The 25,110-nt window shown below is 37.2% G+C and overlaps 1 protein-coding gene and 1 long non-coding RNA gene across 3 annotated transcripts; one reads left to right on the forward strand and one right to left on the reverse strand.

Moving 5' to 3' along the window:
- Window positions 1-5,685: 5,685 nt before the first annotated feature.
- Window positions 5,686-9,253, reverse strand: LOC121792073 (protein FATTY ACID EXPORT 3, chloroplastic-like). Of its 2 annotated transcripts, none has more exons than XM_042189866.1 (6): window positions 8,885-9,253; window positions 7,458-7,848; window positions 7,192-7,359; window positions 6,587-6,633; window positions 6,468-6,505; window positions 5,686-6,091 (listed from the first exon to the last, which is right to left on the reverse strand). In XM_042189866.1, exons 1-6 carry the CDS (start codon window positions 9,116-9,118, stop codon window positions 6,001-6,003), a joined length of 969 nt encoding a protein of 322 aa, XP_042045800.1. In that variant the 5' UTR covers window positions 9,119-9,253; the 3' UTR covers window positions 5,686-6,000. The 2 variants fall into 2 exon arrangements, with proteins under 2 accessions (XP_042045800.1, XP_042045799.1); XM_042189865.1 differs by having other exon boundaries at window positions 7,458-7,851; window positions 8,885-9,252.
- A 7,043-nt stretch (window positions 9,254-16,296) lies between these two features.
- On the forward strand, window positions 16,297-18,996 carry LOC121780579. The gene is made up of 5 exons (XR_006046052.1): window positions 16,297-16,692; window positions 17,058-17,370; window positions 18,438-18,550; window positions 18,710-18,762; window positions 18,877-18,996. It is a non-coding gene; the product is annotated as an uncharacterized LOC121780579 (long non-coding RNA).
- The last annotated feature ends 6,114 nt before the right edge of the window (window positions 18,997-25,110 follow it).

A 25,110-nucleotide genomic window follows, 5' to 3' on the forward strand; every position in this document is an offset into this window, starting at 1 on the left:
CCCCCCAATTGCAAAAACCTTGCATATTGCACCACAATCCTCCCATATAATACCAGCCATACCTTGTCGGAACTCCTTCGAAGCCCTTGCCTGCTCCTCCACATCTATATCTGGCCCAAAAGATACCCACTGGATTTTTGACTGTGGGGCTACAGATACGATATCGTTTGAAGCCTCAGATTTTGTCACTATAGCCAATTACAAAAAATCCTATGTCCAAACTGCCAGTGGGGACCTAGCAAAAGTTATGGGGGCAGGCACAATACAAATTTCACCGACTCTATGCCTCTCTAATTGTCTTTTTGTCCCGTCTTTATCCCCTAAGTTATTATCTATTAGTCATGTGACTAGAGAGTTGAACTGCAAATTACTAATGCAACCTAAATTCTGCATGTTACAGGATATCAAGACGGGGATGATAGTTGGGCGTGGCACTGAGCGAAGCGGCTTGTATTATGTGGACGAGATAGCCCAACAGAGTGCTGCCATGATGCTGACTCCCGGACCGACAGACAGACAGGCTTGGCTTTGGCATCGTCGGTTAGGGCACCCATCTTTGGGATATTTTCGTCTTCTTTTTCCTACACTAGCTAGATCATTAAACTCTTTTCATTGTGAAACTTGTGTGTTGGCTAAAAACCATAGACATTCGTTCAAATTAAACAATACGAGAGTGCAATCTCCTTTTGCTTTAGTTCATTCTGATGTGTGGGGTCCTGCACCTATCACGGGGGGGCAAGGTTTTCGCTATTTCGTGCTTTTTATTGATGACTATTCCCGCATGACATGGATCTATTTTGTGAAGCATAAAAATGATGTGTTTGATAAGTTTGTAGATTTTTATAACCTTATTCAAACCCAGTATAAATGCACTATCCAGACACTTAGGTCAGACAATGGGGGGGAATTTGTCAACAATAAGATGCAAGAGTTCTTTAGGGTAAAAGGACTAGTCCATCAAACCTCGTGCGCTTACAATCCAGAGCAAAATGGGGTAGCCGAAAGGAAAAACCGTTACATCCTAGAAATTACTCGGGCTCTCCTAATTGATTCCAAAATACCAAAATCTTTCTGGCCAGAAGCTGTAGCTACCGCTGTCTACCTCATCAACCGTTTACCCACAGGCATACTAAAATTCAAAACTCCATTAGACCTTTTTTCCCAACACTTCGATATCCCATCATCACTATCCCTTGAACCTAAAGTCTTTGGCTGCTCGGTCTTTGTCCATATCCCTAAACACGAACGTTCTAAATTTGATCCCTGCGCCCTCAAATGTGTCTTTCTTGGCTATGGAAAAAATCAGAAAGGATATCGATGTTATGACCCAAAAACCCGCAAGATACACACAACCATGAATTGTGATTTTGTGGAAGGGGAGTACTTCTATGCACAATCTAGCGGTCAGGGGGAGACACCATCCTTAGACAATAGTCCAAACAATGACCTTCTAGATTGGCTACCAGATGTACAACGCCACAACTTAGGGGAAGAACCAACTGGGGAACCACAGACAGGGGGAGAGCCAATGCCAAGTCCTGTCACAGACGTTGGTCCACCTGAGGAAGCTAGCGACACCGCCGGGCTGTCAGATCCCGTAATACAGAACGACGAGCGAGGTGAAACTAACCAACCGTCGAACCCGTCTTCGATTCCTGAGGTAACTAATTCAGTTCATGATAATGTACCGTCGGATAGTGCTGACCTGGACAGGGACAATCATGAGGAATGTGGAACTAGTGGAAGGAATGAAGACACATACGAATTGCCCCCGAGGAGAACAAGAGGAGTACCTCCTCGACGATACTCACCAGACTGGAAAGGGAGAAAGGCAAAATACGCAGTATCGAATATTGCGCAGAGCCACCTATCAGAAATGGCTCGAGCTTTCGAAATTGCATTGTATGAGGAAGAAGACATCCCACAAACATTTGAGGAGGCAAGCAAACATAAGCACTGGAGAGAAGCCATAAAGAAAGAGATAGATGCCCTAGTAAAGAATGGCACATGGGAGAAATGTACGTTGCCAAAGGGAAAGAAGCCAGTTGGATGTCGGTGGATATTCACCATAAAACGACGAGCAGATGGGTCAATCGAGAGATACAAGGCGAGACTCGTGGCGAAAGGCTACACCCAAGTCTATGGGGTAGATTATGAGGAGACCTTCTCCCCTGTAGCTAAAATGGAGACTGTGCGAACACTGCTATCTGTAGCGGCATGCAAAGACTGGAATCTACACCAGTTCGATGTAACTAACGCCTTCCTCCATGGAGAGCTAGAAGAGAACAAGGAAGTATACATGGAGGTCCCACCAGGATTTTCTAGAGAGTTTGGAGACGGAGAAGTATGCCGACTACGGAAGACTTTGTACGGGTTGAAGCAGTCTCCACGGGTCTGGTTTGGCAGATTCTGCCAAGCTATGCTCAAACACGGATTTCAACAAAGCCAGTCTGATCATACACTCTTCACAAAAAGAAGGGACAACAAGGTAACCTGCCTTATTATCTACGTTGATGATATGATTATTACGGGGGATGACGTTGAAGAAATCCAAAGGTTGAAGGAAAATATGTTCAAAGAGTTCGCGATGAAAGATCTAGGAGCACTGAAATACTTCTTGGGGATCGAAGTGTTGAGATCCAAACACGGAATATTCCTAAGACAGAAAAAGTATGTTCTAGATCTGTTGACTGAAACAGGTCTCCTTGAATGTAAGCCCGCAGACACTCCAATGGTTCCTAACCATGGTTTGAAGATAGAGGACGGAGCAGAGCTCGCAGACAGAGACAGGTACCAACGGCTTGTCGGAAAACTCATCTATCTCTCACATACCAGGCCCGACATTGCATACGCCGTGGGCATCGTAAGTCAGTTCATGCACCGACCTCAAGCTAATCACATGGAAGCTGCATTAAGGATCGTGCGTTATCTGAAAGGAACTATAGGATATGGGGTGTTTCTGGCAAAGAAAGAAGACTTGGAGATTGATGGATACACCGATGCCGACTGGGCAAGCAACCCGGTAGATAGAAAATCTACGGGAGGCTACTTTACCTTCATAGGGGGAAACTTGGTGACTTGGAGAAGTAAGAAACAAAAGGTTGTAGCACTATCTAGTACCGAAGCTGAATTCCGTGGAATGAAGAGTGGACTCATGGAAATCCTCTGGCTACGGAGGTTGCTCACAGAAATCGGGTTCCCACCTGCTCGGAAGAGTCGACTATTCTGTGACAACAAGGCCGCCATTAGCATCTCAGAAAACCCAGTGCAACACGATAGAACGAAGCACGTGGAAGTTGATAGGCACTTCATCAAAGAAAAGCTGGACGGTGGCATTATCGAGTTCCCGTTTGTCCGTTCGGAAGAACAACTCGCAGACATACTAACCAAAGCAGTTCTGCCGAAGGTTTTTCAGGAAACATTAGCCAAGTTAAGCATTGGGGATACCATTGCTCAACTTGAGGGGGAGTGTCAAACATACCAAAATCAAGAAGCATAATTACAGGAGGAAGATTTGTAATTGATATAGAATTAATGTTTAATACATTGTCCTAGAATAGGATTGATCCTTACCTAATTTACTTTGTATTCTCTCCTACATAAGCAGGAAAGGACCGAGACATACACACACTTGAAATAAGATAATCATCTTCTCCTCCAACAGCTTTCTCTATGACTTTCTCTATGAATTATCCTCGCCTAACTCTTGATTACCATCTATAAGAGCAACCAATTACGGCTCTCAACATTCATAATCAAGCGAATACCATTGATGCGTATTTTAGAGTATCTAGACCAGTTCACCTAAACTATCAAGTTTAACTAATTAACTCTAATAATACTACAAAACTGCAAGATTACAACGTCGTAGTAGTATTTCAAGTGTCGATCCACAGCGAGGTGAGAGATTGATTATACTTAAAAGCATACAAAAACATGGAAATGTTTGATTTTTTATTTTGAAAGTTGTTGACAAAATAAAGCTACAAATTTACTAAAGAAAGACTTTTCAAACGGGAAAAACATGCAACTCCAAGTTGCTCACTGGACCTTTTTCACATTTTTTTTCCACCCGGTCGGGTGAATTTTTAGGCGTGAAATTCACCCGTCCGAGTGGCTCTTTTTCAGCTTATTCTGGACTCTGACACAAACTGGGCAGGCAGTCTGTTAAACTGGACAATCTGTCAAATTGGCCATTTTGCACGACTTTCTTCAATGACCTTGTGCTCATCCCGAGCTTCATTTCATGTCCAGTTTCACCAACCATTCTACTTCCTACACCATAAAACATACTTTTGCGAGCATCAAATCATATAAATCATGTAAAGCAATGAGAATAAAGATATACTATTTGATTCACATCAAATACCCCCAAACTTATTTGTTTGCTCGTCCTCGAACAAGATCACATAAAACACAAAGTTTCAAAGCTCAACTCACAAAAGTTTTCATCACAAAGAATCAAGTAAGGATGTGGATGACAAAATCTAAACCCCCAACATTTCCAATAAAAAATTCTCACTCTCAAGAACGATCACTCATCCACCTAGAATTTCAAGTCAATGTGCACTTCAAAGTAAGTTCAAGCATAAGATCCTACAACTCAAACCGTCGTCATTGACTCGTCATGCAATACTTATCATGTAGCCTTGCGGATTTCAAGTCAAACTTCTTTAACTCTACTGGGTCATTTACAAACCACCCATAATTTATCAACGTTAAAGTCCAAGGTCTTTAATCATAGGTTGTAATGGGAATAGGGATGAGGTAAGATAAATATGGATAGTAGCTCAAAAACTACATATTTGAGTGCCAAATTCTTCACTCCTACAACTTCCTTTCAAAGAACCAAGCAATGTACATTTTACAACCCATACTTTCACTCCCCCAAACTTGAGATCTTTTCTAGACAAGATTACATCTTCAACATGCAATAGAAGTTCTATCTTTATTTCATTTTTTTTTCAAAGGCCCTGACTTTTACAATTTGAAGGCTGTCTTTTTCCTTACAAAGAACTTCATTCTCAACACTTATATATTACATCAAATCTGAAAAATCTCTAAACTTTAATAGAACACCACCCAACACTCACAACTCAATTAACAAAGCCCAAACTTGTATTTAGCACTCAAATAGTCGTAAGGGTTATTGATGAGGCTAAAAATAAGGCTTATTTAGTAGCTAAGTAATTGGCTAAGTGTTTGTAAAAAATAGGGAATAAGCTCAAAGTGGCTTCTAGGGAATCATTTGTTGGACTAGGCATGTGAAAATTTAGCCATGGAATTCATCCTAGTGCCTTATCGTCCCTTATCATTAACACATATGAATGCAAGCACGCAACTAAATAAAACAAATCAATCCAAGATAATTTCTACAAGACACATGACTTTCATACTCTCCTCAACTCAAGAAATCGATTGTAGTCATAAAATGCTCTTTCAAATAAATCAATGCACAAATTCCATACATCCTAAGCTTCAAAAATCAAGAAAAATCAAGCAAGATTTCCCAAATTTGATGGGAACGGATTTGAAGGGTGGAAAATGAGAGCTTAACTTTACCCTAGAACTTCCATAAGAACGGATTAAGCCTTAAGACTCATATCTACATTATTATAAAAAAATGCGGTGCTAATTATACGACTGATTATTAAAGTATATGTATTATGTGCCTGAACCCAAAAGTAGAGAAACCCAATATATAAAGGAAGATTCAATGTCATAACTCATTTCTAATATGCAGATATGATTATCTCCAAAGATTTATTTCGCATATTGAAAGAAAAACTAACAATCTCTCTCAACTGAATTCCTTTAACTGACCCCCCTACTGGAAACAACTTCATTCTATTCCTTCAACTCATCACTTCAAACCATGGTTATTACTACGAAGCATCGCAAATCTTGGCACATCATATATCGATGGCTTTCCTCCCACCCGTCCTTTACTTGATGCAGAGTACCTTGTCTGTGTAATCACGACTTGCATCACCACAAGGATTAAGTTTCGGCCCCTAGTTCCTGACTGGACCCTCCCGTCTGCTCTCTGTCCCTGATGATCCTATAGAGATAGAATGCAAGTACTCCGCCACTACATAATTACAAGCTAGCCGTCAAATAGGAGCAAGACGTTTCATACATCAAAAAATGAGAAAGAACTCTACTTGATTTAAAAATCAGAATAAATGTAATAACAGATCATATGAGTGCCATCTGCTATTAATTTAATCTTTTAGCGTTCATATTTATCTGCATATTTAGCGCAGTTCCCTCACATGTTATGGAAGAACAACAGGCTAGCCCAGATTAGCCAGTCTTTTATACCTCTTCGGCTCCACATTTAGACAAAATGCATAACACTACTCCTACTTCTAAAAAATGGCATTTCAGATGGAATGAAATGATTATGTTTAAAACTAGAACAACTGAATAAAAGTTTATCGAATACATGATGAGAGAAAACGGACCTGATGAGTGTTGTAATGAAGTTGGAAATAAACGGTCGCTGCAAATAAAAACAAAGAGAGACTGAGTTAGAACAATGGATGTGCATGACCAGCTTAGAATTTAGGCACGACAGATTTACCATAGCCAACAGGCGCAGTTCCCTCACAAAAAAGATTGCAGCAATTACTGCAGAGACAACAAGAAGTCAAGGAAGGAGTTCGAACAAAATAAGGTAGTAGTCCCCACAAGATAGATAACTAGCATAGTTAAACAAACAAATCTAAACAATTCCACTTCATCTAACAATGAGACATTCCAGACAGACAGTGCATATAAATTCTCAGATGCTTGATCACGCCACGCCTCAACAGTATTACGCAAACAGTATCAGGAATCCACACTCGACAGATACCATTAGGTCAGGACATACTACATGACTTCTTGTCAATGGATACTGGATTTGATCTTGTTTTTGCACAGATCTTCTTTCAAAAATAATATTTTTATGACAACTAGAACGTAAGCACATAACCTTAAAATGCAACTGAAGCATGTATGCTACAAGTTTTTACTATTAAAAAAAAATCAATCAATTGCTAGAAGATACCCCTACATTTTACACTAATAAAATCATGTTTTATTTATTCACTAGAAAGACACTTTAAACCTTAACATTTTTATGCCATAGGTAACAACATAATGGTCGGCATAAAATCATGAAATTACAGTGGACTAAACACACACCTGTTTGTCCTTTCACAAGCAAGGACGACGGCTCCCCCTTCTTCCACGATTTCAAACTTGCTATACTCAGGGCCAGAAGAGTACCACCAAGTATAATACCAAACCTGATGGCATGGATGCTTCCAGTTAACATAAACGAAAGAAAGCCTCCAACAGAAAGAAGTGCACCTGATGAAACAGAACAATTTTGGATATAACTATGTATCTCAATAAACTTAATCAAGTATGACAATTGGATGAAATAAATAATGCACTTGTATCCATACCATAAGGTATCCCAACATAAAAGTCTCGGACTTTAGACACATCGTTGAGCTCATCCGTTGAGGTAGAAAAAGTTTCTACAATATCCTTCACCGGTTCAGGGGAATTCTCTGCAGCTGCAGCCAAGTATTCTTTACTTTCTTCAGCAGTTTCTTTAGCAATCTCAACTAAATCCTGTCTCGCCTTTTCTGCTTGAATCTTTAACTTCTCCGAAGTTTCTTTTAGAACGACGAATGCCTTCTCAGAGTACAACTCATAAGCTTCCTTAGACATGCTCTGCATTTTTACAGCTTGCTCCTTGAAAGATTGGAGAGCCTGCTGCCATGCTTCCTCTGATTCTTGAGCTTGCCCTTTAAGATCCTCCTTTTCTTTCTCTATACCAATATCAGAAGGCTTCTGGCGACCAAGCCAAAACAAAACTATATATTACGTGTTTATATTGAAACTATAAAAACAAGGAATAAAAGTTTAATAATGACTCCTAACAACAATAAATTCACTATATCTGCTAGCATCCTATATAATTTTAAGCTAATTCTGGAATTGGGTCAGCAGCATCTATCTTTAATCCAATATATATATTGGAATAATTTATGCTCACAACGCAGGGTAACTACACCACACATACAAAATGTTTCGTGGACAAATATTTGAAGTTTGCATAAATAATACAATTTGTGTCATCTGTGTTTCATTTTAAATTTTACTCCATCCGTCCCACAAGAATATGCACTCTTTCCTTTTTAGTCCGTCTCACAAGAATATGCACTTTATAATTTTGGAACTCCTTACACTCTAATAAGGTGGGACCCATTCTCCACTTACAATACTTTATTTACTTTTCTTTTCTTTCTATCTTTCTCTTACTTTACCAATCGTGCATTAAAACCTATGCCCAACCAAAAGTGCATATTTTTGTGGAACAGAGGGAGTAATACATTCCATCATCTATTTTTAAACGTGGTCAACTCTTTACCTACATGGAGGACATAAAGTTTCATCATTACTTCATGTTTGGTGCAAAAAGATTCAATCTTTGTTTTATGTTGGTACAAAATGTTTCATTGTTGTTACAAATTGGTATAAAAAGTTTAGCTAAAGAATTGAATAAAACATTTTGTATCATCAATTATGCAAACCTCAAACTTTTTGTACCAAGATGAAACATGGCAAAACATTTTGTATGAATCATGTAACTTCCCCTCGGAACACAGAGAAAGTGTTAAGAGAATAATGACACCAAGTCCTTGAGAATCAAATTAAAACTTGATACATTTCCATCTCGTAATACATTTTCTAGCAGAGCATCATTATATCTAATACATTGACACAATGCAGAAAACCGAAATCTGATAGAAAAACAGTTAAAGTAAATTTAATTGAAGAAACGAAAAAAATAATTAAAAAAAATAAATAAAGACGAGCTCACCGATTCCTCGTGGGACGCAGCGAAGGAGAAAACGGTGCGATTCCTGAGAGTAATCGGGCGTAGATTAACACCGAGCAGCCTGGGAAGCGGCAAGCTGACATTGATTCTGGGTGGAAGCAGAGGTTGAAACCCTAGAGTTGTCGGCGGCGCGTGGCAGAGTGGCATTGTTGAAGCAGGTGTATTGATGTTAGGAAAGGAGTTTCTGAATTTGATGGATTCCAATCTAACGCTCATTTCGCTAATGGAATTGCTCTGTGTTTGTGTGTAGATAGGAATTAGGGAGATGAGGGTTTTGGCTTCGTTGATGAACGGAACAAGATACTGATGCTTGTATTTAACGTGCGCAGTGTGCGCACGCAAAACAAATGCTTCTTATTTTTCGTTTCGAAAAAAATAAATTAAAGTGTAGTGACACTGAATCTGGTAACGGGGCGACACATTTTAAGAAGATCCGACCCGTTTCTTGATTTAAATTTTTTCAGAACAAATTTAATTAAACTTATCGCGATTTAAAAATACATATAGCTTTCGGTTTGAGTTAAGCTTTTATATGAAAATTGAAATTTAATCTATCAATTGGTTTGGGTTAATTCTGATAGTACACACTGGATTAAATGAATACTTTTATAATGGAAGTGGTGGATGTTGTAATTTTTATTTTCATTTGACAGTTGCTATCTGTTGGAAAGAAATCATGTAATTAAGACAATTGATCACAAATTGATTCTTACTATAACTAGATTATCTCCTTACCATATGGAGGAGTGATTGTATCTATAAGAATTGTAACCCTAGCACACAATGAAATCAAGAAACATATTCATCAAACTACCGATCCTAGTTTCTTCATGGCATCAAGAGCAGGAAAAAGATCTCTGGCTCAGAGAAATCTCATCATTGCCGTGTAATACCCCTCTCGGCCTTCACCTAAAATCAAACACAATCAACCTCACCCAAAATGTCAGACGGAGCAGAAGAGAAGCCAACAACAGAAACCTCAACATTGAGGACAAACAAGAACGTTACCGTGGCGTTCAAATTGAACGGGAAGAATTACCCGTTATGGTCGCGCTTAATGAAAGTCGCGATAGGAAGCAGGAGAGGATATACGCATATCCAAGACAAATCGCCGGAACCCGGCAGTAAGGGTTACCGCGAGTGGGAAGAGACAGACCTCGTGGTCTTCTCGTGGATCATCGACAACGTCGAGCACGATATCATTGCCGACTTCGCCCACCACCAAACGGCCAAGGCGTTGTGGGATAATCTCGCGATTACGTTCGAAGGAAAGGCGGATCCATGTCAGATATATGACCCGGAGGACAAGATAACATATATGAGACAGGAAAATCTTGACGTAGAAACATATTACCGTCGTCTCCACGGATTGTGGATTAGCATTGATCGAACCCAGAAACAACCGGTCACATGCTGCGATAAGGGGATCGGGCAGTATCGACAACAAGCGAATGACAAGAGGCTCATCAAATTCCTCACGGGCCTAAATCAAGAATACGACCACATCCGACGGGAGATCCTCAAGGAACAGCCGTACCCCTCAGTCGAAGAGGCCTACGGATGGGTGAAGAAGGAGGCGGCTCGACAAAGGATCATGCCGCCGGCATCAACTCCACCCACCGGAGACCCCTCTGGCATTGGAAGTGCCGATGCATCATCGGGGGAGATAGGCTACGGATTCGGGGCACAGAGAGATCGACCGAACAACTGAGGGAACAACAACATCCGCCACCCGGAAACCACCTCTAGACCGCAGGTACCGGAGGGAGACCGGACAAGAGCAAACTGTGGTGCTCCCATTGCGGGAAAAACAAGCATACGAGGGAGACCTGCTTTCTCCGGGTAGGTTACCCGGAATGGTGGGACGAAAAACAGCGAGCACGAGCCCAAGGAAAGCTCGCCGCCGTCGGAGTCATGGAAATCAGTCAGCGACAGCCCCCAAATCAGAATCGAGAGGGGGCAATTGATGGAGGAAATTCAACCGGTAACCCTCCCCAGCCAGAAATCGGCGGTGGAGGTGGTAGCAGCGGCGGCGGGAGCGGCATCTGGATCGGGAATTTCGTGGAACGGACCAGAGCAGCGACAGAGAGTCAGAATTGGAGGAGCGGCGGAGGAGGTAAAGGGTTTGATCTTCGATCAAACCCTAATAAGTCTCTTCAATTGTGTTTTTATCCCCAGCACTCTCAAAACTTACAAAATAAACCCCACCACATTAAAATGAAACCCCCAGACTCTTGTTATTTCGAAAAAGCCCCCACACTTGCTAAAAATCTGAAATTGACCCCAAAAGTTGACCAAATTAATGTCCAAAACCGTTTTGCACCCTTGTTAAGTATTTCCGCTGCATGCAACGTGCAAAATAGTGATAGGATTGATAAAAGAGGTTGGATTTTTTATTGTGGAGCCATAGATACCATGACCCCTGAAAGAACGGACTTTAGCGATTTTAGTGAAGTCACTAAAACCTTTATTAGAACTGCGAATGGGGAGTTAATTAAAGTAGCAGGGGCAGGAACAATAGAAGTTTCTCCGAGTTTTCGATTGTCAAATTGCTTATTTGTGCCAAGCTTATCTCAAAGATTGATGCCGGTTAGTCATGTCACACGGGAACTACAGTGCACCCTTCTGATGCACCCAAATTGTTGTGTTTTGCAGGATATTCGGACGAGGAAGATCATTGGGCGTGGCACTGAGAACAATGGACTCTACTACGTGGATGGGGTAGTTCAACATGGCAGTGCAATGCTAGCTCACGGATTTACAAGAGAAGAGGCTTGGCTGTGGCACAAAATATTAGGACATCCTTCTTATGGTTATTTTCAACTTTTATTTCCTAACTTTAAAATTCCTAAAGATTTTTCCTGTGAGACATGTGTTTTGGCCAAGAGCCATAGACAATCTTTTAAACCTTCGAATTCTCGTATGAAATCTATGTTTGAACTTGTGCATGCTGATGTTTGGGGCCATGCGCCAGTTATTGGGGGAAAGGGATTTAGATACTTTGTAACTTTTACTGATGATTGCACTAGGATGACATGGGTTTATTTCTTGAAACACAAATCTGAAGTGGTTGAAAAATTTGTTCTTTTCTTCCATATGATTCAAACTCAATTTCAAACCACCATAAAAATCCTTAGGTCCGATAATGGGAGGGAATTTGTCAACAGTGATATGTCTGATTTTTTCCGAGAAACTTATTCATCAAACTTCGTGTGCGTATACACCCGAACAAAATGGGGTAGTCGAGAGAAAGAACAGAACAATCCTAGAAGTAACCCGAGCTATCATGATTGACTCCAAAGTCCCAGCCTTTCTTTGGCCAGAAGCCGTGGCAACTTCCATCTACCTTATAAACCGATTACCCACAAAAATCCTCAACAAAAAAACACCCCTTGATGTCCTCTCCCAACAAGCCAAAATACCTGAATCCCAGAGTTTGTCACCAAAAGTTTTAGGATGCACAGTTTATACCCATATTCCCAAACATGAAAGAACAAAATTTTCTCCGTGTGCTACCAAATGTGTTTTTGTGGGGTATGAGATCAACCAGAAGGGATATCGTTGCTTTGACCCAAGTACCAGAAAGATTATCACCACCATAAACTGCACCTTCTCAGAAACCGAGTTCTTTTACACCCACCACCTTAGCAGTCAGGGGGAGCAAAATCCTGAAATTAATCATAGGGACTGTCTAAGTTGGTTTGTGTCACCTCCAAGTCCTTCAATTGAGGATCCACCAGAGACGGTAGCGGTCACTGCTGCCGAACAGGCCTCCCCACCAGAGTCTCCTCAACCACCTCAAGATCAACCTCAACCGATATCCCAGGTATCTCCTATACCACCATCTGAAGAAAATACTATGGTTAATACTAACCCTGCAGAAGAGGAAGAAGAAGATAATACCATTGATAGTGACACTGGGAGATATGTCCTCCCAAATCGGAGTACTCGGGGCATCCCTCCGAAGCGGTACTCCCCCGAGAAGATTGGTGCCAAAAGCAGATATGGGGTTGCAAATTTTGTGCAAGGGAATTTGAGCAAGATGGCACGCGCATTTGAGGCAGCGCTGTATGAGGAAGAAGAAATTCCACAAACTGCGGAAGAAGCAATGAGGCACAAACACTGGAGAGAGGCCATGGAAACAGAAATGAAAGCATTGATGAAGAATGAGACATGGGTGAAAGGAAGACTGCCAGAAGGAGTCAAAGCCGTGGGATGTAGATGGGTGTTCACTATCTAACGAAGACCTGATGGCTCGATCGAACGATATAAGGCACGACTGGTAGCCAAGGGATACACTCAGACTTACGGAGTTGATCATGCTGAGACTTTTTTGCCAGTAGCGAAGATCAACACAATCAGGGTGCTATTCTCGATTGCAGCCAACAGAGATTGGCCACTTCATCAGTTTGACGTGACAAATGCCTTCCTACATGGGGAACTACCCAAGCCAATCTTCATGGTTCCTTCCCCAGGATTCGGAGATAACTTTCAGCCTGGAGAGGTGTGCAAACTACGGAAGACATTGTACGGACTTAAGCAATCTTCGAGGGCCTGGTTCAGTCGATTCACTGAAGTGATGAAGAAGTATGATTACCGGCAGAGTAACTTGGATCACACGTTGTTCATCAAGAAGAAGAAAGGCAAAATCACGTGTCTTATCGTCTATGTGGACGACATGATTATCACTGGAGACGATGAAGAAGAAATCCGGGAATTGAGAAAGAACATGTTCAAAGAGTTTGAGATGAAGGATTTGGGTCTTCTCAAATACTTTCTAGGAATTGAAGTCCTAAGATCAAGAAGGGGAATCTTCATCAATCAGAGGAAATACATCCTTGATTTGCTAGCGGAAGTGGGAATGGTAGACTGCAGGCCAGCAGACACGCCAATGATATAGAATCACGGATTGCAGATAGTTGAAGGAGCTAAACTCACAGACAGGGGGAGATATCAAAGGCTAGTAGGTAAGCTCATCTACCTAGCTCATACTAGGCTCGACATAGCATATGCTGTGGGAGTGGTAAGCCAGTTCATGCACTCACCACAAGAAGATCATTGGGAAGCTGCTCTCAGAATTGTACGCTATTTGAAGGGTACAGCGGAGCATGGGGTCTTGTTCGAAAAACATGGACACTTGGACATTAGTGGTTTCATTGATGCAGATTGGGCCGGAAACCCGAATGACCGAAAATCCACGGCAGGGTACTTTACGCTGGTTGGAGGAAACCTTGTCACTTGGAGGAGTAAGAAGCAGAAAGTGGTTGCTCTCTCAAGCGCAGAAGCTGAGTTTCGTGGAATCAAAAGTGGCCTCACTGAGATTTTGTGGCTAAGGAAGCTCATGACAGAGCTTGATTTGTACATACCAAAACCGTATAGATTGTTCTGCGACAACAAAGCTGCGATCAGCATCTCCGAGAATCCAGTCCAGCATGACAGGACTAAGCATGTTGAAGTGGACAGACACTTCATCAAGGAGAAAATTGAAGCTCGGATTGTCGAGTTTCCATATGTGAAGTCAGAGGATCAGTTAGCAGACATTCTAACCAAGGCGGTGAACTCCAAGTCATTCAAAGGAGTACTGAGCAAGTTAAGGATCGGAAATCCCGTTACTTAACTTGAGGGGGAGTATTGGAAAGAAATCATGTAATTAAGACAATTGATCACAAATTGATTCTTACCATAGCTAGATTATCTCCTTACCATATGGAGGAGTGATTGTATCTATAAGAATTGTAACCCTAGCACACAATGAAATCAAGAAACTTATTCATCAAACTACCGATCCTAGTTTCTTCACTATCGATTATTAAATCTTGTGACATTGGCTGAAATTTTTCAAGAGTTTGCTTAAATATGAGTTGGGTATGCCCTTATCTAAGTACACAACAGGTCCCATTTCCAAAGCCAAAGATTAAAGGAGTTTTTTTCTGTTTAGTTTTGAAAGATTCAAGTGAAATCTTTTTTACTGAAAGAAGCATAAAAAATCGATTATGAAAAAATGTTATTTAAAGTAGTTAATTACGTCACAATTTTTGTACTTTTCTGTCTCATGCAACTATATAATTTTAATGAAATTTGTTGTGATTTTTATACTTTTCTTTATTATATTTTTATCAATTACGTAATAATCATCTAAAAGTGATCATCATAACATAAAACAATGCTAACAAGTTAACAAAAAATTATGATTTAAATGATAAATTTCTTCAAAACTTTAATTATATGCTAATTCTATGCAGACATTAACTAAAAATTATGATTTAAATGACAAATTTCATTAAAATTGTAATTGTATCGGACAATTGAAAAATATGCAAAAGTTATGATTTAATTAACTACTTTTACAAATTATGAGATTGACTAGAATTTAACCAAAAGTTTAATTTAAATGACAATTTTCACTAAATTGATTCCTCATAGTTGTTGGTAGCGGTTATTAAAGTAGTTTAACCTTCAAATGGAGTACTACATACTACAATAGATTATGTATACCATATTGTTAGAAATGGTATAGACAAGGCATGCATCTTTATGAAAGAAGCATGCTAAAACTGAAAATTGGACATACCAAAAGTAGTAAGGAAGATGTTAATTATTTATGCTGCAAAGCAAGGCATAAATTCAAAACCTCTATACAAGTACAACTCAGGTTGGGCCGCCATATTTGGGCTTCTTATTATCTTGCCTACCTACAATATTTATAGTTTTAAAGGCCCAATTAATAATGGTTTACAAATGTAAAAGCCCAACAAGAAGTGGACCAATAACAAATTATGGACACACAAAAGCTCAATTGATTTATTATTAATTGATTTAATTCTGCAGAAGCTCAATTTTCTATATGAGGACAACGCACCATTCACGGCACTCAATTTATATTTGTGCAAATCCAACCAAATTTCAACTTTTAATTCTAACATAAAGTCAACTGTCAATCAAAAGAGGCCACCACGAATTGCATACTCATTTAACCAGAACACCATTTCTTTTTTATTTTACTTCACCTAATAAATTGAAATAGAGTCAAGTCAAACTTATCCAAACTCTTTCTATTTCTTTGTTCTAGGGTTTTAATTATGTAATTTTAATTTCATTTATATAATCTTCATTTTTTAATGAATTTTAGTTGTTTTGCTTATTTATAAATTAATTTAATAAAAAAAATGCAACAAGAAAGCATTATAAAAAGGGATATAAACAAATATGTGAGTGATGTAGCATTCAATTATTAGAGCGAAAAAAATTATGAATAGTGCTCATCAAAAAATAAATGGTAATACTGTCAAGATCTTAAAGCTCAAAAACTATTATATGACCCGACTCTATATAAATATAAATAAAAACATAATTTTACTACTCCCCTTCCTCTTTCCTCTCTACTAGTTAGACTATATAAAGCCTAAAATATTATAGCTCAAGGCTTGAACGGTACCTGTGAAAAAGGCAATAATAGGGCGAGAAAGTGGGAAAAGGTCACTGTTTGAGCTCCTTTTCCTATCTTTGGTAGCTATGAAAACTATCGGGTGACCCGATATAAAATCACCGGGTTTCATAGGAGTGGAGATACTTATCGGTGTTTAAGGGAAAATCTTGTCGGCAGAATTTTGTGGTATAAAGTTTATCACTCTTTCTCATAAATCTCTAATCAACGATTTCTCCCAAATTTGCCCTCAAACCTCTCCAACTGCAACACCCTACTTCTCCAACTGCAACCCCCCACATCTTCAAGCATCTCCGCGACACGAAGAAGACGCATTGCCGGCAGCGATTTCAACTTTTCGAGACAGGTACTTCTCCATCTTTTGAGTTCGAAAATTTCACCCAAATTCAATACTGGAATTTTTTGTGTTATGAGCCTTGTCGGCGGTCATGTGCTTCTATATGAATTATGATAATGAGTATTGATGTTTGAGGTAGTGTTTATAATGGAATTTTGTGGGTTTTTCTGTGAATTTTGCAAGAATTGGTCAGATTGTAATATTGTACACTTTTGTTTGTGAGTCTGTTGGTGATTGTTGGTCGCGATTTCAACTTTTCGCGACAGTTACTTCTGCATCCTTGACTGTGAAATTTCGCCCCAAATTCAATACCTCGAATTTTCTTCTGCATCCTTGGAGTAGTGTTTATAATGGAATTTTGTCTGTGTTTTTAGATTTTCGCAAGAATTGCTCAGATTGTAAAGTTGTAGAATTGTGTCTGTGGCCTCATCTCTACCTAAATCCGATTGCGAAGAAGTTGATATGGATTTGGAGTGAGTGAGTTGTGGGATTCCAGCCACATGTTTATATAGAGGAAGCACGTTTCTGTTGATGGCGCCAAACTCAAGGAACTTAGCCGCCAATTTTTTGGCAAGAAGAATGAAGAAGAGTGGATGGTAATTTCATCTCCCAAAAGTAAGGGTATTATTGTCAGCACAAGTATTATCATCACGTGGGAATATATCTCATATCAGCTACCAAACATAGGTATATACAATTTCTGAATTCTCAAAAATGCTACCGAACACTAGAATATATGAAAAATACTATCTCCCAACTTGTGAAAAGCTATCTAAAATGTAAACCTATGAAAACACTATCACATAACCAATCACACCTAAAAATGAAATAGTCTGTCAAGATAATAAATTAATGTATATATATAGGAGTGTGATACGCAAAATTTAATCTTACTACAGGACAAAAACCTTATTAAACTTAGATTATTTTTAGATAACATGGAGATCATTTTTAGTTCACTTTTGTTAAGAAAATTGCACAATTAAAGTGAAATTGTAATTGACAATAAAAGGAATATATTAAAAAGAACAATTAAACCTGACCAACTCAAAAATTTAATTCCAACAGTGCTTGCGAAAAAAATTGATTTTAAAATAAACGGATTTCCATACATAACTAAGTGGAGAATTAGTGTAGTGGTATATATATATATATATATATATATATATATATATATATATATATATATATATATATATATATATATATATATAGGGTTTTGATCTATGCAAAACTAGATTTAAATACAGAAACGCAGAACAATATCATAATTAGGTCACTTTTAGGTCATAATTAGGTAATTTTTAGGTCATGCTAACAAAGCATGACCTAAAACGATCTTAGCATGACATTAAACTCAAATATTATAATATGACCTAAAATTGCTTAATTATGACCTTCCGTGTTTTTGGTTAATTATTGACCATTAGATCATCTAATCCTAGGGCCAAGATTTGGTCTGCATTTCTGGATTTAAACACATACTTATTTTGATCATCTCCCTATATATATATATATATATATATAGGATTGTATTCAAATCCTTTTCTCCTTATTAATCCAATCTCCTTCTTAATCACATCCGTGGATTTATAGTGATCTAATGGTTTAAATCTTTGGCTGAAATTATTTAATTTTCTTAATTTTTAACGTGTAAAGGGCATAATAGAGATTAACAATTGGAGTTAGTTATGGAATGCTCCATGATTTCAGCCGTGGAGGATTTGTTCAGTTTCTCAAAATATTTTCTGCAGATTCTGCTGAATTCTTTCTCCATTAGTCCGGGTTTAATTTTGCTTGAATCACACATCATCTTCCCGATTTTATTCGCGATTCTCCGTGTCCACGTTTCCTGCTCGCTTCTGGGGTAGGTTTCCCTATCTCTCGCTGCTGTGGACGTTGCGTTTTTGTCTTTGATTTAATCGATATTAATATGATTTTCAATTGCAAAAAGTTGTTCACCAGTAGTCTCTCGACTCTGTTAATTATGTATATTTATGTTTGTAATTCATCTTCATCTGATCAGTCGCAGGGGATTAGAAGCTGACAAAAATATTCTCTTGTCTCCTCGACGAACAGGTCTGTCTGATGACTAAGTACTCTACCCGTTGTTTATTGTTTTCACCCATGGTTATTGATTTCGATGTTTTCATTTTTTTTTGGAAAATAAGTCGCATTACCAAATATGTGTAGATCATGAAATTCGAGACCTTCGCTGCCTTCGGAACTGTGCTCTCTTGCAAGATCGCAGTCGATCACAACGAGAACTCGAGGGGCTATGGCTTCGTGCAGTTCGACAAGGAGGAAGCCGCGCAAAACGTACTCATAATGTACATATTGTATAGTATAATGCGTAGTTTAGTTTCTGTAATGCATTATTTGTGATATGTAATGAACATTTATACGGCGCGTTTAATTTAATTTGTGTCGTGTTTCGATGTTTGGAGCACGTTTCTTGTTTTCCCTAAGGGTTTAACAATCCTAGGGGCTAGGGTGTAGTATGTTCTAAGTCTAAAAAACGTTGTCCAAATACAAGAGCTGCAGTAATTCGTCTGGGGTTGCACATAATGTACATTTTGTATAGTATAATGCGTAGTTTATATTTTGTAATGCATTCTTTGTGATATGTAATGAACATTTATCCTGACCCGTTTAATTTAAGTTGTGCCGTGTGTCGTTGTTTGGTGAACGTTTCTTGTTTTCCCTAAGGGTTTGACAAGCCTAGGGGCTAGGGTGTAGTATGTTCTAAGTCTAAAAAACGTTGTCCAAATACACGAGCTGTAGTAATTCATCTGGGTTTCCACATGCATAACGCGTAGGTATATTTTAAAACAGATATACATAATGTACATATTGTGTAGTATAATGCGTAGTTTAGTTTCTGTAATGAATTATTTGAGCTATGTAATGAACATTTATCCTGCCCCGTTTAATTTAGGTTGTGCCGTGTTTTGATGTTTAACGCACGTTTCTTGTTTTCCCTAAGGGTTTAACAAGCCTAGGGGCTAGTATGTTCTAAGTCTAAAAAACGTTGTCCAAATACACGAGCTGCAGTAATTCGTCTCGGGTTGCACATGCATAGCGCGTAGGTATTTTTTAAAACAGATACACATACTGTACATATTATGTAGTGTAATGCGTTATATAAGTTTTTGTAATGCATTATTTGTGAAATATAATGAACATTTATCCCGACCCGTTTAATTTAGGTTGTACCGTGTTTCGATGTTTGACACACGTTTCTTGTTTTCCCTAAGGGTTTAACAAGCCTAGGGGCTAGGGTCTAGTACGTACAACAGCAACCACGTGATACCTAAAACATTATAAATAATGCATTCAAATAGCCAAGTAATATACAGAATCAGTCAAGTAATTAACATACAAATATTGCATTCATTCTTAGACTCTTGTACAACATCAGTCTAATGATGCATAATACAGGATAACTAATGCATAGAAATAGCTAAATAATGTACAAATAATGATTCACTCCTTGCAATTCCTACTGGCAGTATATCATCGACCGCCTCGTTGATGTCCAATTTTAGCTGCTTTGATGCTGTACAACATACAGAATAATAACATACAATTAGTTACATAATGTACAGACTGAATAAAATAATGTGGACAATTATACTGCATTCACTTATACACCCTTGCACAGAAGCATCAAAATAATGCCTAAAAACTGATACATAATGCATTTTCATAATCAAATAATGTTCAGAATAAATCAACAAATGCACCATGAGTATTGCAATCACTCATTGTCACATGTCCAACTACAGTCACATAAAACATAAACCATGATAAATACTGCACTAAAATAACTAAATAATGTACAGATCCGGTCAAGTAATAAACATACAAATATTCCATTCACTCTTTGACACATATACAACAACAGTCACATGATGCATAAAATAGGATAAATAATGCATTCAAATAGCCAATTAATGAACAAAATCGCTCAAGTAATGAATATATAAAAATATTCCATTCACTCTTATACTCATGTACAACAGCGGTCAAATGATGCATAAAACATGATAAATAATGTATAGTAATAGCTACATAATGTACAGATTCAGGCTAGTTATGAACATAAAAATATTTCATTCATTCTTTAACCCATGTACAACAGCAAGCACTGGATGCATGAAACAGGTATATAATGCATAGAAATAGTTAAATAATGTACAGATTCATTAACACAATTCACATATAAATATTGCCTTCGCTCTTCGAAGGCTTTACAAAAGCATTCACATTATGTATAAAACATGGTAAATAATGCATTCAAACAAGCGAATAATGCACTGAGTAAATAAAGTAATAAACATACAAATATTCCATTTACTCTTTGACCATATACAACAGTCACATGATGCATGATACATGATATATAATGCATAAAAATAGTTACATAATGTACAGATCCATTCAAGTAATGGCCACACAAACATTGCATTCAAGTAATGACCACACAAACATTAAAACATCTTCTATGTTCATCCTCAACTGCTTTGTCCCTGTCCAGCAGCACCAACATGCATCAAGAAATGTGCAATATAAGGAATACCAAATAGATATATATTGTAGAAATAAATGTACCAAATGAACATTAAAATTACAACCAAAAAATTTCCACTGCCCAGCAACATATATAATGTACTCATTTAGGTAAATACTGCAGTGACATATAGTTATATTAAAAAGAATGTAACAATTACTTCCTTTACTATTTGACTATACAAAACAACAAAAAGGAGAAAATTGATAAAAAAATGAGGAATTCATATTAGTATACTAAACCTGCTTGAGCTCAGGTTTCGCTAAACCTGACATGGCAAAGAAACTCGTCGCGTCATTTCCAGTTAACCGGCCATCTCGATCTGTAAACACAAATGATAACTGAACTAAACGGCTAATATTCCATAGACGGAAACATTTCAACTTGGAAATAAAAACAAAATTTGAAAAAAAAGGAAAGAGGAAGCAACCTGTATCTGCAAAGTTGAACCAAGTTTGATACATTTTGTGTTGCTCTTTGGAATACAAGTTTATGCCTGAATCGATTTCCATTTCTCGGCGAGAATTTGAATTGCTTCTGTATGCAGTGCGCTGGTGATAATATTGTTCAAACCAGGAAGGGTTATTGGAAATCAAGGCAAACCCCGGTGAATTTCCGAGAAAACGGCTTGATTTTGAGTGGCTGCGGCTAGGGTTTTTACAGGAATTGGGAAGACGCGTCGAGAGAGAGAATCGGGAGAGATATTGTGAGTAAATTTCGCACAATACGTTTTCGTCAGTTTTGAGTACATAAAATGACTACTTCACCCTCATGATGCATGAAATTGGTCAAATAATGAAGTGCGGGATCATAAATATGATTTTAATCAAGAACGTCCATCCTCCTGATCCAACGATCCAGATTGCGAAGAAACTTAAATCTAAGGGGAGAAAAGGAGTTTAACACTACCATATATATATATATATATATATATATATATATATATATAGGGGTGCGTTATAATGATAACCCCAATTTCCGTAATAACCCTATAACTAAATCTGGACCACACATTTTTAAAATCACGCGGTCTAGATTAAAACTTAGATTTACTTCATAAAAAAAGCGCGGGGGTAAATATGTCATTTCGCTCATGATAAAATTTACGTATCCAAATTTCGCTCATTTAATTTCTGAATTTCGCTCATTTTATCATTTTATCAGTCAGTCAAAAGTATCATTTTATCAACCCAGAGTATCATTCTATCCGGGAAAACTATCATTCTATGCAATAAACCTAACATATATCATTTTATCATTTTATCAGTCAGTCAAAAGTTCATTTTATCAACTCAGAGTATCATTCTATCCGGAAAAACTATCATTTTATCAGTTTTAAGTCATTTTGTCACGTTAAAGTATCATTTTATCAGCTTATATGCAATTTCTTCAGCTAAACTATCATTTTTATAAGGTTACTGTCATTTTATCCGCTTAGATTATCATTTTATAAGGTAAAAGTATCATTTTATTAAACAAAAATGTCATTTTATACACAAAAAATACATATCATTCTATCGGCTGAAAGTATCATTCTACCCGGCAAAACTATCATTCTATCGGCTGAAAGTATCATTCTATCCAGCAAAACTATCATTTTATCATTTTATCATTTTACGTGATATTTGGCGAAATTCAGAGTATCATTTTATCAGTCAAGAGTATCATTTTATCAACTCAGAATATCTTTCTATCCGGCAAAACTATCATTCTATGCAATAAACCTATCATTTTATCATTTTACGTGATATTTGGCGAAATTCAGAGTATCATTTTATCATTCAGAGTATCATTTTATCAACTCAGAGTATCATTCTATCCGGCAAAACTATCATTCTATGCAATAAACCTATCATTTTATCATTTTATCATTTTACGTGATATTTGGCGAAATTCAGAGTATCATTTTATCATTCAGAGTATCATTTTATCGGCTGAAAGTATCATTCTATTCGGAAAAACTATCATTTTATCAGTTTTATGTCATTTTGTCACGTTAAAGTATCATTTTATTAGCTTATATGCAATTTCTTCAGCTAAACTATCATTTTTATAAGGTTACTGTCATTTTATCCGCTTAGATTATCATTTTATCACGTAAAAGTATCACTTTATTAAACAAAAATGTCATTTCATACACCAAAAATACCTATCATTCTATCGGCTGAAAGTATCATTCTACCTGACAAAACTATCATTCTATCGGCTGAAAGTATCATTCTATCCGGAAAAACTATCATTTTATCAGTTTTATGTCATTTTGTCACGTTAAAGTATCATTTTATCAGCTTATATGCAATTTCTTCAGCTAAACTATCATTTTTATAAGGTTATTGTCATCTTATCCGCTTAGATTATCATTTTATAAGGTAAAAGTATCTTTTTATTAAACAAAAATGTCATTTTATACACAAAAAAATACCTATCATTCTATCGGCTGAAAGTATCATTCTACCCGGCAAAACTATCATTCTATCGGCTGAAAGTATCATTCTATCCGGCAAAACTATCATTTTATCATTTTATCATTTTACGTGATATTTGGCGAAATTCAGAGTGTCATTTTATCATTCAGAGTATCATTTTATCAACTCAGAGTATCATTCTATCCGGCAAAACAATCATTCTATGCAATAAACCTATCATTTTATCATTTTACGTGATATTTGGCGAAATTCAGAGTGTCATTTTATCATTCAGAGTATCATTTTATCAACTCAGAGTATCATTCTATCCGGCAAAACTATCATTCTATGCAATAAACCTATCATTTTATCATTTTATCAGTCAGTCAAAAGTATCATTTTATCAACTCAGAGTATCATTCTATACGGCAAAACTATCATTCTATGTAATAAACCTATCATTTTATCATTTTATCAGTCAGTCAAAAGTATCATTCTATCAACTCAGAGTATCATTCTATCCGGCAAAACTATCATTCTATGCAATAAACCTATCATTTTATCAGTCAGTCAAAAGTATCATTTTATCAACTCAGAGTATCATTCTATCCGGCAAAACTATCATTCTATGCAATAAACCTATTATTTTATCATTTTATCATTTTACGTGATATTTGGCAAAATTCAGAGTATCATTTTATCATTCAGAGTATCATTTTATCAACTCAGAGTATCATTCTATCCGGCAAAACTATCATTTTATGCAATAAACCTAACATATATCATTTTATCATTTTACGTGATATTTGGCGAAACTCAGAAATTAAATGAGCGAAATGACATATTTACCCGTCCGCCTTTTTTTATGAAGTAGAGTATCATTCTATCCGGCAAACCTATCATTTTATGCAATAAACCTAAAATATATCATTTTATCATTTTACGTGATATTTGGCGAAATTCAGAAATTAAATGAGGGAAATGACATATTTACCCCTCCGCCTTTTTTTATGAAGTAAATCTAAGTTTTAATCTAGACCGCGTGATTTTAAAAATGTGTGGTCCAGATTTAGTTATAGGGTTATTACGATATTTAGGGGTTATCATATGATCACGACTCTATATATATATATATATATGTATGTATTTAAGGAGTCGTCATCAATTGAGATTTTTTAGCCTAATTGAGAATTGAGATACGTTATCAACCACTCATTTTTATTAAATGAGTGGTCCATAATTTGTCACATGAAAAATATCTTTAGATTAATTAATTATGAAAAGGTAGAATGGTAATTTACAATTAATTTTTAATTTTATTCAATAATTTTTTTTAATTTTTTTATTTTTAATTTTAATATGTACAATCCATGTCAATTACATATATAATCCATGTCAACTACATATATACAATGTCAATTATATGTAAAATGTTGTTATTGACATAAT

Source organism: Salvia splendens, chromosome 2, assembly GCF_004379255.2.
Source record: "Salvia splendens isolate huo1 chromosome 2, SspV2, whole genome shotgun sequence".
NCBI classification, from domain to species: Eukaryota; Viridiplantae; Streptophyta; class Magnoliopsida; order Lamiales; family Lamiaceae; genus Salvia; species Salvia splendens.

Excerpts from the sequence above, each read along its gene's own strand:
- LOC121792073 (XM_042189865.1), bottom strand. The coding sequence starts at position 9,118 with ATGAGCGTTAGATTGGAATCCATCAAATTCAGAAACTCCTTTCCTAAC. Across the intron at positions 6,634-7,191 it reads GCTTGTGAAAGGACAAACAG|TAATTGCTGCAATCTTTTTT; the intron begins GTGTGTGTTTAG and ends TTGTCTCTGCAG. Across the intron at positions 6,506-6,586 it reads AACTGCGCCTGTTGGCTATG|CGACCGTTTATTTCCAACTT; the intron begins GTAAATCTGTCG and ends TTTTATTTGCAG.